Here is a 13,956-nt window from a genome sequence, read left to right on the forward strand (position 1 = left end):
ACTAAATCTCACAAATAGAAGAATTTCAGAAACTAAAGATAAAATAATAGTAGTGACTCAAATTTCATATGAGAAAGAAACAAGAAAGAGAAAGATGAATAAACTCTACAAGAGACATAGGACTCCAGGGGCTGGAGCAATAGCACAGCGGGTAGGGCGTTTGCCTTGCATGCGGCCGACCCGGGTTCAATTCCCAGCATCCCATATGGTCCTCTGAGCACTGCCAGGAGTGATTCCTGAGTACAGAGCCAGGAGTAACCCCTGTGCATTGCCAGATGTGAACCCCCCCCCAAAAAAAAAAAGAAAAAAGAGACATAGGAGTCCGTTAGAAGAATAAACAGCGTCATGGGAATATAAGAAAGTAAAGTGAGAGAGAAGGGGTCTGGTGGAGACTATAGTCAAAGAAATAAAAACTGAGAACTCCCCAAATCTAAGGAATAATTAACTAGAGATTTATAGGAAGAAGATAGAACAACTACATTTTTAATATAGTATGACCAATACTGTCATATCATTTTTAATTACAAAAGCCAACAAGAAAGAAAAAATATTAAAGACTGCTAATGAAAACTAAAACTATAATATTAAGAGTCACCTTAGGGCAGGAGTGCTTATACAGCATGCAGGGACCCTTTCTTGCCCATGGCCTAACCAAGTTTGATTCCCCAGCATCCATCTAGTTCCCTGAACTGTGCTAGGAGTGTTCCCTGAGCACAGTCAGGAGTAAGCCCTGAGCACTGCCAGGTATAGCACAAAAACAGTCACCTCTATCAGGTTTTCATCAGACTTCTCAGCTTAAATCCTATAGTCAAGAAGAGATTGACATGGCAGTTACACTACTAAAGGCCAATAACTGTCATTTAAGAATGCTTTATACAGAATTATCAATTCACAATTATCAGTTAAATTAATAGACAAATACTTTTTCAGACCAAAAAATTAACAGAATTTACCACTGTCATACTTAATAGTATGAAATGTTGAAATGAGATGTTGAAAGTCACTTTATACATGAAAAGAAGAAACAAAAAATCAGAATGCTTTATACAGAATTATCAATTCACAATTATCATTAAATTTAATAGACAAATACTTTTTCAGACCAAAAAATTAACAAAATTTACCACTGTCATACTTAATAGTATGAAATGTTGAAATGAAATGTTGAAAGTCATTTTATATATGAAAAGAAGAAACAAAAAAACATAATATCCTGAAAAGGAGATAAGTGGTATATATTAAAAGCAACATTTTTGTGAGACAGCAACAAAGAGATAAGAGAAAGGAAAAGGCAAAACTAGGTTAGAACTGATACCAGTACAAAGATTTTTATTAGATATAAAAAGTATGATACAATTCTCATGGTAAACACAAAACAAAAACTTGAAGCAGTGGCATTGAGAAGATAGAATAAAAAAGTATATAGAATCACCAGGGTAATCCATCTATATAAAAATAGGGAAACAAATGAAAAAACTCAACAGAACTATAAAACAATAAGAAACAAAGGGTGGAATTTTAACAGGTTAGCATATATATCAGTATATCAGTTGTCATTCTCAGTGTGAATGTTTTGAGCTTACCAGTCAAAAGAGCACATCTGAGAAGACCCAAATTAATAAACAAAACAAAACAAAAAACCAAGCAAACAGAAAACAAACAAAATACCAGAACAGGTAGCTCATCCAGCGAATTCTACAACACTGTCAATGAAGAATTATTGCTCATTCTACTGAGGGTCATTGAAAAATAAGACAGGAAATAGCTCCCAAACACATACTGTGAGGTCCATATTAGGCTAATCCCCAGTCTAGCAAAGGAAAACATATGAAAAAGAAAAGACTGATATCTCTAATGAAAGCAGAAACTAAATTCCTCAACAGAATCTTGGCAGATGAAATCCAACCACACATTAAGAGAATCATTTATCATGGCAAAGTGGGATTCATCCCAGTCATTGCAAGGACAGTTCAACATATGCAAAGCAATTTCTGTAATACATCTAAGCAATAAAAAGGAAGATAAAAATGTCATGATAATATCATTAAGCGCTGAATATGCCTTTGATAAGGCTCAAAATCCATTTAAAATTTGGAAAAACACTCATAACTGGAACCAGAGAGCTAGCATAGTGAGTAAGGTGCTCACCTTGCAAGTGGTCAACCTGAGTTCAATCTCTGGCACCCCGTATGGTCCACCACACTTTTCAGGAGTGATCCCTAAGGACAGAACCAGAAGTAACCGCTGAGAATAGCCAGATGTGTTTACCAAACAAACAAAAACCAAATTTTAAAACATCGCTCATAAAAGCTGAAAATAGAAGGAGTGTATCTCCACATAAAAAAAGCTTTTATATGACACAACCAGACCCAGCCTGATACTTAGTGATTAAAAAAATAGTGACAGATTTTCCCTTAAGATCTAGATGTAACCAAACCAGAGTGCCCACTTTTTTAACCACTTCTAGACACAGGTCTGGATTGTGTTGAATCTCTGAGTATATCTCTAATGCCAAAGTCCTGCAGTGTATGACCCATGCTTTCTTAAATATATTTTATAGTTTGGGGTCCGATGTCTAAGTCTTTAATCCATTTTGAATTCGTTTTTGTGTGTGGTGTTAAAAAATATGAATATATATGTAAAATAAAAAATATTTCAACGTGTTTTCTTGTTTCCCTTTTTCCTTTTTGCAGATAACTAATAAAAAAGCATTTACATAGCAAAATAAATTACCATAAAGCAGGCCAGAGAGATAGCTAATACTGGGTACATACATGCCTTGCATGGGTGATACTCTAAGTTCAGTCGCCAGTGCTACATGGGTCTCCAAATACTGCCCAGTATAGTTCAGGTGGCTCCTGAGCATCATTCAAACTAAGGAACTCTGCATTCTTAGGTCAGTCTTGCATTACCTGGATAAGAATTGCTGCAAGTGGCCGCAGGGATCTTACGAACATTTCTGAAAGAGCTCCACCGCCTACAGAAAATTACACAAAACAAAAGGTGACCTAGCAGTTTGATATTTGTATAGAATATATTTGGCAAGCTGTTAATATCCAAGTTACATTGAGAACTCACACATCTCCACAATAAAAAGCAAGAAAATCTGTTTTTAAAAATGAGAAGACTAGAGAGATGGAATACAATGGGTAAGACCAACCTGGGTTAGATCCCTAACACCCTAGATTCCTCCCGCTCTCATCCCCCCACCACACACACACCAGGAATAATCCCTGAATGCAGAACTAGGATTAAGCCCTGAACACAGCTGGGTATGGCCCAAAAACAAAACCAAAAAATGTACAAAGAACATGAACAGAGACTTTAAGGAAAACATACATATGGTACATAGACCAGACACACAAAAAAATCTTCAGTTCCAGTTACTGGGAAAATGCAAATCAAAACCACAATAAGGTATCACTTCACACCCATGTGTATGAAGATTGGAGAAAAATGTCAGTGAGTGTGTGGGGCGGGGGATGAAGGGGACTCAGGTATACCATTAGATGGAGTGTACATTTGTGCAGTTTCTCTGAAGATTCCTTTAAAAAAAAAAAGATCCAGCAGCACCACTCATAGGCATTTTTTCCAAGATTATGAAAACACTAATATTGTGAAAGACTACTTCATAATAGCATTATTCACAGTCACCAAAATATAGATTCAGCCTAGATGTCTGCCAATACTACTCTGCCATTTGGGGCAAGGGCCCAGATAGACTAATGCCTTGATGTTACTAGTTACTATGCTAAGTGAAGTAAGGACGTTAAAGACAAATGTGGACTGAGTGGTTTGACTCAGATGTAGAATATGAAGTACTGCAGCACACAAACTGGCAAGAAACAACAAAAGTAATTCCTAGACAAAGTGAAAACTTTGGTGGTTATCACTAAGAGAGGAGAGGGTTGAGGAGTATGAACAGAGAAGACTTCATTGCTGGTATGACACTGGAACTTGGTTGCTGGCAGTGTTACAAATATATGGATTGAATATAGAAGTATGAAGCTAAGTCCTTGAAATCCCACAATATTACAAACTAAATATGAGCTTTTGAGAGAGGAGAGATGTGGGGAGAAAGGTAGCAATCATCTTGGAAATAACTAGAAGCTAAGTGATTATAAGAGCACAGAATTTTCTCTGCGTGAATTCAATACCTGGTAATCTGCCTTATTGAACTACTGTTTTTGTTTAATTTTATCATTATGTTGGGTTTAGCCATTTATTTTATTTTATGCTTGCTTTGTCAGATAGAGCCAGATCTTCAATATCTAGTTCTTTGATAAAATATATTTTGTTTGCAAAGATTTATATGAGACATGCCTTTTAAAATGAACATCTAAACAACTATGGAAGAGAGAGCAGGTTTGTCCTGCTTAATTCTAAATGGCAGAATGAGATTCAGTGAATGAAAATTATAGGGAAAAACTTTCTAAACAACTCATGATCAATTAGCTGTGAGATAATACACTTCATATAAATGGGTACAATAATAGCTAGTTAATTAGTTGATCTGAAAGTGACATATTGAGTGACTGGATTATAAGGTACTTAATATTCTTTCTAAAATCTTTATGTCCCTTATAATTGCAGCGAACAAATAGGTTCCATATAATTCAACAAGCCAATCTAATAATCTGCTTTATAGTAACTGTTTATAGGTAAAGCTGTTAATGTTAAAGACGCTTGCATTAGTTGTGACAGTATTACTGAGGGGAATAGATTTGATAGGATAGAAGCATAGGTATAGCTCTAGATCTTTGAAACAGCATAATCAAATGAAAGCATTTGGTTTAGCTGGAATAAATGAGTGTAGGCAGTGATACTGCAGCAGAACAACCCTGATCATTGGCCAGATAAACTGGATCTATTGTTTTGGTCTCTGGGGATGGAATGGGTTAGAATATATATCCTTGAAGACACATAGACACAAAATGAACCACAGATAGTAGAGAAGACTGACAAAATGAAGGAAGTCCATCACCAGCCACAAGTCCTTACAGCGAAATCTGGACTCCAAATGGGAAACATGATTGTAGATCTGGGAAAGCCAATTTAAAGGAGGATCTATTCTAAAGTATTTCACCATTTCACTGGGGCAGGGGCAGGGGAGGCTTGGCAGGGGGGCGGCGCGGCACCTGGTCATAACTGTAAATGTAAATATCAGTATCACTGACTCGATTCCATGGATCACTGGGCATGTGACGATGCCTCTTGAGAAGCCTGTTGGCTGTGTTGGGCATTACAAACCATATGGTATCAATCTTCAAAGTGAACTTTAGAACCCCATAGGATAGCATTTTCATGAACTCAACTCACTTTATTTTCTTTTCAATTAATTATCTATTTATTTAGATTTTTTTTTGCCCACATTTGGTTGTATTCAGGGCTTTACTCCTGGACCATTCTTGTTGGGGCACAGATGCCAGAGATAGAACCCAGTTAGCTGCTTGCAAGGAAAGCATCTTACCCATTGTACTAGTACTCTGGGTCAATTCACCACCTTTAGATATAAGTAATTTCACAAGTCTTCCAAGTAGTTTGTATTTTAAGTTTAGATTCCCCCCCCCCAGCCCAACATACACACACACACCTACCACTTGTATCACAAACATTTTTCTACTTGACATAACTACCTTGGCTCTCTCTGAACAGTCTGATGAGGAGGTTGGAATGTGTTTGAAGGTATAGAAGGAGTAATACACAGACGAAAACACAGTGAGCCATTCTTGGCTTCTGTAGAAGCCTTCAGTTTTCTTCCTTCTACGTGTATACAGATCCCATTGAACATTAACCTGGTATTGTCTATCAAGATCTGAAAATTTGAAATCCCATAAGTTTTGTTTTGAAATTTCAGAATTTTGACTATATTTTTTAACTGTTTGCATCAGGAATCAGTGCCATGGAAAAGGGAAGATGACATGCAAAGATAGCCTTGAGGATCTATTATAGCTATAAAAGAGGAATCAGTAAGCAAAGAGGCAGTAAAGCTGTATCTACACGTTAGGTTTGGTGGATGGGTGTGGGTAGGCGAGTCTGAGGGGTTCTTAGTCTTGAGTTACTAAATTCACTTGTGGTTCTCACTGGTTATTTCCAGGCCTTGGTCTGTGTATCTTGCTCTCTGCACATGGGTTCTGAATCACCAGATGATTTTAGACATTCCATAGCTAGTCCACAATAAAATACGATAATAGGCTTGAGATTACTTTCAATATTGTCTTCCAAATTTTCTCCTTAATTCAATTTTCCAGCATCCTTTCCCTTCTCTGTCTGTCATATATTATATTATAGTGGAAAGAGTTAGTTGTCTTGGAGATAAACACTGGTTTTCACTAGGTTGGCCCATCACCAGGGATGTTGCTTCACCTCTGGGAGTCTTAGTTTCCTTTTCTAGAAATTGAGTACCATAGAGGGTTTCTGTGAACATTAATTAAAGACATAAACTGTAGAGAGCATAGGGCATGACACATAGTATTCACCTGCTAGCTTCTTTTCTCATTGCTTTATTGTTTGCAATAATTAATTTTGCACTCTTATCTGCAATGTTTCCTTATATACTTTCTATACTTCTTAAATATACACTATTTCCATTCTTGAAATAGCGTAAGAGGGGATTGCTCTTGGGGACTAATTGGGATAGAGAAAAAAGAGTTTAAAAAAGTAAAAACTTTGCAATATAGATACTGAAAGGTTATTATGTATGTCATTTACCTACTTTTAACACTCAGTTCTTGTCCAGAGTGATCATTTCCAACTATTATTGTCATACTGGTCCCTTCTCTATCTTATCTACCCTCCACCCCACACATACTTTCAGTAGTTTCAAACCACTGACCAGTGCTCCTAACCCCTGTTTTCCCTGGCCTTGGATATTATTATTCTTCTACTATTTATTTTTCACAAATGAGAGGCAGGCTGGGGGGTGGGAGATGGTAGGGAACTGGAGACACTGGTGCTGAGAAATATACTCTGGTGGAGGGTTGGGTTGGATCACTGTCTAACTGAAACCTAATCATAAACAGCTGTGTAAGGGTCTATAATCACAGTGATTCATTAAAATAAAATCTTTTAAAAAAGTGAAAACTTGCTATCCATTGTCTTCCTCTTTAAAGAAATTAATAAGGAAGCAATCTCAGAAGACACACTTGAGTTTTGAGCACTCTCTTCCATTCTGACTCCATTAGATCTCACTTATCCACCAACAGTGAAGAGAAGTTCTCAGTGGGACATGTGGATGACAAGCCAGGAATGATTATCAGCCATCTCCTACTTTGATATTTTACAATAGAACAAAACTGTCTACTCACTGTTTCTTTTTTATTGAATCACCATTAGATAGTTACAAAGCTTTCATGCTTGAGTTTCAGTCATACAATGATTGAACACCCATCCCTCCACCAGTGCACATTTTCCACCACCAATGTCCCCAGTATCCCTCACCTCATCCCACCCCTCCCCCTCCCTCCATAGCAGAAAATATCCCCCATATTGTTTTTACTTTGGGGCAACAGGGTTTGCAAGACAGATACTGCTACTCACTGTTAATCTTATTTTTTTCCAAAATTTTATTTTTTTAAAGCACCATGAATTACAGTTATTCATGTTGGGTTTTTAACATGTGATGTTCCAAAATCATTCCCACCACCAATATAAACTTCTTCCCATCAGTGTTCCCAGACTTCTTCTCCTATCTTCACTCCTAGCCCCAATCTGCCATCTTGACAGATCTTGACAGGCACCTTTTAAAATCTGTTTATTAAAATTTGGTCTTCACTGTTAATTCCTACTGTTACCAAAAGAAAAAAAATTCAGTGTAAGGGTTCAAGTTTTAGAAGCAATACATCAGCAAGGCATTACTGATGATAATGATGCATTGTGATTTTTAAAAAACTTCAGTAACTTGGTCTAGATATACTGCTATATTCCTGATTTTCAAGAAGAATCATCCATTTATTTTTTAAATGCATCAAATAACAATGAATTATTAAAGATTGGCATTGGGAACAGAAAATTCTTTCATTACTCACAGCTATGAAGCAACTACATATCACTTCCTGCCTTTTTCTCTTTTTTGAATGACTTTCCAGAACTTATCCAGTATTCCCTAGTTCTGTGCTCTGGCTCTTTATCTTTCCACTATTCTTCATTCCCTGCCAGTGAAAAGGTGATGACTGTCAGATGTCTACTTGAAAACATAATTTATGGTGGAGATGACCCAATGTTGGATCATCCAATCACTAGTACATGTACTAAGTGATTGTCATTAGTATTGCCATTAAATGGTAATAAATACTTAGAACTTGGCAGTGGAACCCACAGTCATTAAATATTGTGAGGCAGAGTTAAACTTTTGGGCATCAAAAATATTGCAGAGTACAGCTAACTGAAGACAGTGTTCCCGGTGTTGTAGAGGGATTACATTTTAGATATCTTTCATCTTCCATCAAAAACAGTTGCCACGGAGCAGAAACCCTCTGAACAACTCCTAAAACAAGAATGGAAAGGAACAGGTCCTGTGTTACTTCCCTTTCCTTTCCATGATGCTGCTTGAAAACCTAACATGTGACTTGTCTTGCTGTGCTAATGAAAGAGGCTTGAAATTGTCTCTTGAGAGAATATGTACTAATGTAAGCCCTAGAGACCTTGATTTACTGGCTCATTGACCCAGTGAAATAACTACATGAAACCAGCTAGTTCTCTGACTCTCAGAATCCGGCCAGCTAAGATTCCCACGGGAGGGGGAGAGAAGCTCAATGGGCTGAGCTCATGCCTGGCCTGCAGGAGACCTGGGTTCTGTCCCTGATATCACATGGAAGCCACCCTGAGCACGGAGTCCAAAAGAGCCTCCAAACTCATCTGGGTGTGGCCCCCATAAAATTCTCAGAGGGGAAGACTGATGGGTTGGCTTTCCTCAGAAAACCACACCAACAGGAACTGAGGTCCTCATTTAAGTTCACTTAATTACGTTGAGAATTTTTCATGATTATAACTCTAAATCACAAGCTAGGCTATGTTTTAGTTTGGAGTCACTCACAAAATATAAAAACAATTTGGTACTATGCTTTTTTTTTAAAGAACATTGTTCATTCAGCCCCAGGCTCAAAATTCAATAGCATGTTTTCTATAAACCCTTTTTCCCTCCTCCTCACATCAAACAATATCAAAGAGAAAAAAAAGTGGAAAAATTTCTAATTATTCCCATATGTATTCTTATGTATTCTTATATGACCAAATTGAATTACTAGCAGTTTCTTTACATGCACACTCTGGCTCCAGAGCTCCCACGTAGGGCAGCCGAGTTTCCTTCCTCCACCATCCCTACGTGGGAGCTTCCTCTGCGGCTTGGACTCCCATCACCTTCAGGTGTCCCCTCTTGTGTGGCCTGCTGCCACTGCTGCAGTTGACAGTAATCTTGTGCCCCTCACACTGTGTTTGGCTGTTCTTTGAGGCTCCTTGCATGAAACAACTTCCATTACAGGCTTTGCATCCTTTCTCTGTAGATCCTTAGCAGCGTACTTTGGCATGAATCTTTGCATCTTTTCAATGATTCTTTATGTGCCTAAACGGTGATAGGTGTTTCATAAGTATTGTGCGGCTTGAGGTTTAAAAAGTGGGGGTAATCGTGAAATTACAGGGGACTCAGTGCTTAGACATGTGTGCCTGTGCCCTTTGCCTTGCCGGGTGTTCTCAGTAAGAGCTCACAGCTTCGAGCTGAAGGTCAGGAAGGTGTGTTTACTGGAGATATTAAAGGACGTGAGTCTCATTTTTGTTGGTGACTGGCCTCAGTGCTTTGTACTGAGGAGGTAATTCGTGCTCAGTTGCTTATGCTTGCTTCTTTGAAGTCTCTGAAAAATATTTTTAAGACATTAAATCGCATGCTACTTTTTACCTGGCTGCAGTTGCCCGCGGAAAGCCAAAGTGCTTTCTCTAACTTTTACAGCCTCTGAGATTTCCTCCGGCCCGCGCTGGCTCTCCTCACACGGACCTGTCACTACCTTGCATGAGCTCAGCCTCTCCAGGCTCCGTCAGCCCGCAGGCACGGCTGACTCTGGCATTTGCTCCCAGCCTTGGCGGGGCGGAATCTGCGGCTTGCAGGAACTGCCTGTGTTCAGGGCTCGGGGAAGGACTGTGGACGTTCCCGGTCGCCTTTCTTCTTCCGATTGGCTCCCTGAAGTCATGTGAGGGCCCGGGGGGGTTGGAATTCTGAGTTGTGGCTTTTGGCACTCCTTTTTCTTTTTTAAAAATCGCTTGGTGTGTTGCGTTGGTCTGGGCTGGGTGCCTTGCTCTTGGAGACTGGAGGCAGACGGAAAGAGCCACAGGGCAGACTGAGGTGGCAAAGAAAATCTGCCGAGATGTTCAGTCAGGGAGCCAGGACCCCAGCTTCAGGCTGCTACTATTTAAATTCCATGACACCTGAGGGCCAGGAGATGTACTTGCGATTTGATCAGACTGCGAGGCGCTCTCCTTACAGGATGAGCCGGATTCTAGCACGCCATCAGCTAGTGACTAAAATCCAACAAGGTGAGTTGCCGGTAGTGGAAGGCTGCTGCTAATCTGATTGTCTCTTGGCTCTGTTTCATGCTAACCCAGTCTTTTAACCCAGTTATTGTTTTCACTTTACGACATATGGATTTCTACGCCACGCTGCACGTTAACGTTTAGATATAACTGTAGGCTGCAGTTTCCAGCCGAACTGTGACAGCAGGTAGCTGCTGCGTAACGCAACATAAAGTGCACCCCTGCCCCCCAAGAAAAGAAAAAAAAAAACCTTCACGGTAGGATGTTGAACCCTAAACTTGCCCAAGTTATATATCTACAAAACAAATGAGAAAAAGTGACGCTGTATGTTTGGAAGTCGGGGTGCTTTGCCACAGGTTTCTCACCCTCAGTCCTGCTGGAACTTGGTCACCCATTTCTTTAATTGGGAGAGGAGGGGAAACTAATTTGCACCCTGCCCAGATTCTTAACAAACACTCCTGGTGAGGAGGGAAAAGTCGCAAAGCTATTCTTGAAGGCCATCCGGCTGACACCCAGAGCCACATTCTCTGCCTATTTGTATGTTTATGCCAGCACTTGCCACTCACTGTTGATGTTGTTTGACTGGATATGGCTAAGCTAACCTCAAAACAGATCATTTAACTTGGGGGTCCAAACACCAGCCTCCTAAAACAGAGGGGGAAGTATTGATTACAAGAGACTGGGTGTTTTTTTGTATTTTCAGGAGAAAATAAATAACAGCTTGGATGTCATTAAAACTAATTATTTTCCAAAAGCAGTTTAAAACATGTTTTTAGCTTAGGAAAGGTCTGTAATAAGCAGGAAGATGAACATTCCTAAATAGCCCTTAACTGGTGTCCGTTTCAAATACACATGTACCCACATAACAATTAATTTTGATGACCCTCCTCTAAAACTAAAAAGAAATAACCTGTATTATTATACTGGTATAAATTCTTAGACCAGGAATGTCTAGAGTTATAAAACATAGAATTTCCACTTAAGTAAATGAGTTTAGGATTATATTGAATTTTCGAGGGGAAGTTGGGCTTTGTAATCGTGAAAATCTATTGTAATGTTTCCAAAAGGAACAATATGTATTCTAGTGAGCAGCATTTGATGAGATTGTTTCCTTGGAAATTAGAATTTGTTTGTAAAAGTTCAGGAACTGGTTATGTGTGAAGGATACTGGTCCTACATACCGGTCTGATTTCAGGAAGGATATTATGTCATTCCATAAACTCTGTGTGCAGGTCTTGATTGAATAGAAACAAAAGTAATTATTTCCCTGTGGCTTGATTTAAAAATACATTAGGCTTAGAATAAAAACCAGCTCCATTTTTAGAGGTTCCTGACAATGGGACTTTACCAGATGCCAACACCATAGTGGGCATAGGGGCTTAATAAATGTCTGATGGTGAATTATTATCTGTAGTCTGTAAATATTTCACAGCATGCATTTTAAAAAGTGTATTATATTAGAAACATTGCATAAAAATTTCTTGAAGTTGCTCTGCACATTTATTAATGTAACAATCATTCGTTTTATTAAAAATGATTTATGTTCCCTTCATTGTAAAGAATATTTTTCCATTGAAGATGAAGTTATGAACATTTTCATTATCATTGACATACACAGGGAGCTTGTGTTTTTATTTTGCCTAAACAGAAAATTTGAGCTTTCGTACCTTTTTATATTGGAGAGTGGAATGGCTGAAATCAATGAATGCCTAAAAATGAATGGTAACAACTAAAGCAAAAGGGAAATATGAGAGAATCCCAGCATTCCAGAGACTATTTGAGCTCAATAGTTGTTGATGGGTAATTTTGTATAGTAAGACAATGAGAGAAAAGAAGCAAAATAATTTTGTTTGGTTTACTTTTCTAGCAGATTCGTTTACTGTAAAAGTAGAACATACAGGCCTGAACATAGTGAGCAGGCGCTCCCTTACAAGTGGTTGACTAGGTTTGAGCCTTTCCCCTCTGCTCCTGTCATCCTGTATAGTCCCTGAGCTTTCCAGGAGTGATCCTTGAATGCAGAGCCAGGAGTAAGGCTGGAGCACTGCCAGGTAGGGTGCACCTCCTACCCTCAAGTAGAATATATTGATTGAACATTTATAATGTATTAAGTACTGCCCTAAGAGTTGTATGTCAGGCTGGAGAGACAGTACAGCAGGTAGGGTGCTTGTCTTGTAGATAGAAGACTCAGGTTCTATCTCAGGCATCCCATATGGTCCCCTGAGCACTGAGCCACCGCCAAGAGTAATTCCTGAGTGCAGAATCAGTAGTAACCCCTGAGCATTGCTGAGTGTGGCCCCAAACCAACCAAACAAAAAGTTTTGTGTCCATTTTAATATATGCTATCCTTTTAAAAAAAACTTCTAGGTAAATACTATTCTCATTTTAAAGATGAGAATGTAGAGGCACATAGAAGTCAGGTAACTTATCTGAGATTACATAGTAAGAAGTTACATAGTAAGAGATGGTATTTGAATATAATTCTAGGGCTCATGCTCTACATTATCTCAGTTGTGTTTTAGTTTCTGTTATGAGTTCTGAAACTTTTTTTTTTGGGTGGGGGATGATATAATTTGCCAAAAATATGTCAGTCTTTTATACTCAGAATACAGGAATGAATTGTATTACAGAATCACAACTGGCAGCTCAATATGAGATTTTGGGGATCTGATTTTATTTGCTTTCCAGTGGAAGTAAAACCTTCCCTGAACAGTTTGTACCCAAGTGTGTGATGTCAAGTTATTTTACTAATGGCCTGTAATTGTTCAAGCTTATCAAGTACTTATTAAATGAATAACAGATTTTTTTTTGTAATTTCCATATCGGTATCCTGAAATGATACGGATAACTTAAGTAAAGTTGTTTTCATTACTCTGCTATGGAGTATTCAAGGAAGATTTTGCATTTTACTAATGTAATTTGGGGGAATCATTATTTATCATCATAATCTCTCATAGCTGTTGGGAACAGAGCAAACAAAAGTGAGTAGCTCCCCACTGACCTCATTATAGTGAGATAATCATTGAATGGCATGGACATGATTCAACAACAGATACACTCATGGGAAGGAAAAACAAGGAGAAGAAATAAAGGAATCTTTGATGATGCATCAGATCAGAATTAGTTGCCCAAACCGAGGATGAATCTAAGCTTGCTCATTTTATGGATACACCAAAATGTGTATTCATCATCTCTCTAGCCTTCTCCTCAGTTCCTGAGTTTTAACTGCAGTTATATAAAGAAGCGTTGTTTAAAATATAACTTGTATTTGTTGTTTGCAAAGTGAAAGTTTATTACAAGTCATACTGCCTATGATCCCTATCCCACAATCTTGCCGAATCAATGGGGAAATTGTTGTAGGGAAAGAGAATGGAAAGAATAGCTGTCCTTATTTCCCTCACTGGAAGGAGAATGCTGAGGAGGTGGAGGAGGAGCTTGTCA

General features: G+C 38.5%; 1 protein-coding gene across 4 annotated transcripts in view; it reads left to right on the plus strand.

The window, feature by feature from the left end:
* STARD13 (StAR related lipid transfer domain containing 13) overlaps nucleotides 1-13,956 on the plus strand; it is a 260,589-nt gene that overhangs the window by 57,535 nt on the left and 189,098 nt on the right. For 2 of the 4 annotated variants that reach the window (XM_055137490.1, XM_012931831.2), the window contains exon 1: nucleotides 10,266-10,521. The exons of the other annotated variants lie outside the window; for them this stretch is intronic. In XM_055137490.1, coding sequence (XP_054993465.1) covers nucleotides 10,353-10,521 — 169 coding nt within the window. In that variant the 5' untranslated portion in view covers nucleotides 10,266-10,352. Of the gene's footprint in view, nucleotides 1-10,265; nucleotides 10,522-13,956 lie in introns of those variants that run through there. 4 annotated transcript variants of the gene reach the window in all.

Source organism: Sorex araneus, chromosome 1 (genome assembly GCF_027595985.1).
Source record: "Sorex araneus isolate mSorAra2 chromosome 1, mSorAra2.pri, whole genome shotgun sequence".
NCBI lineage: Eukaryota > Metazoa > Chordata > Mammalia > Eulipotyphla > Soricidae > Sorex > Sorex araneus.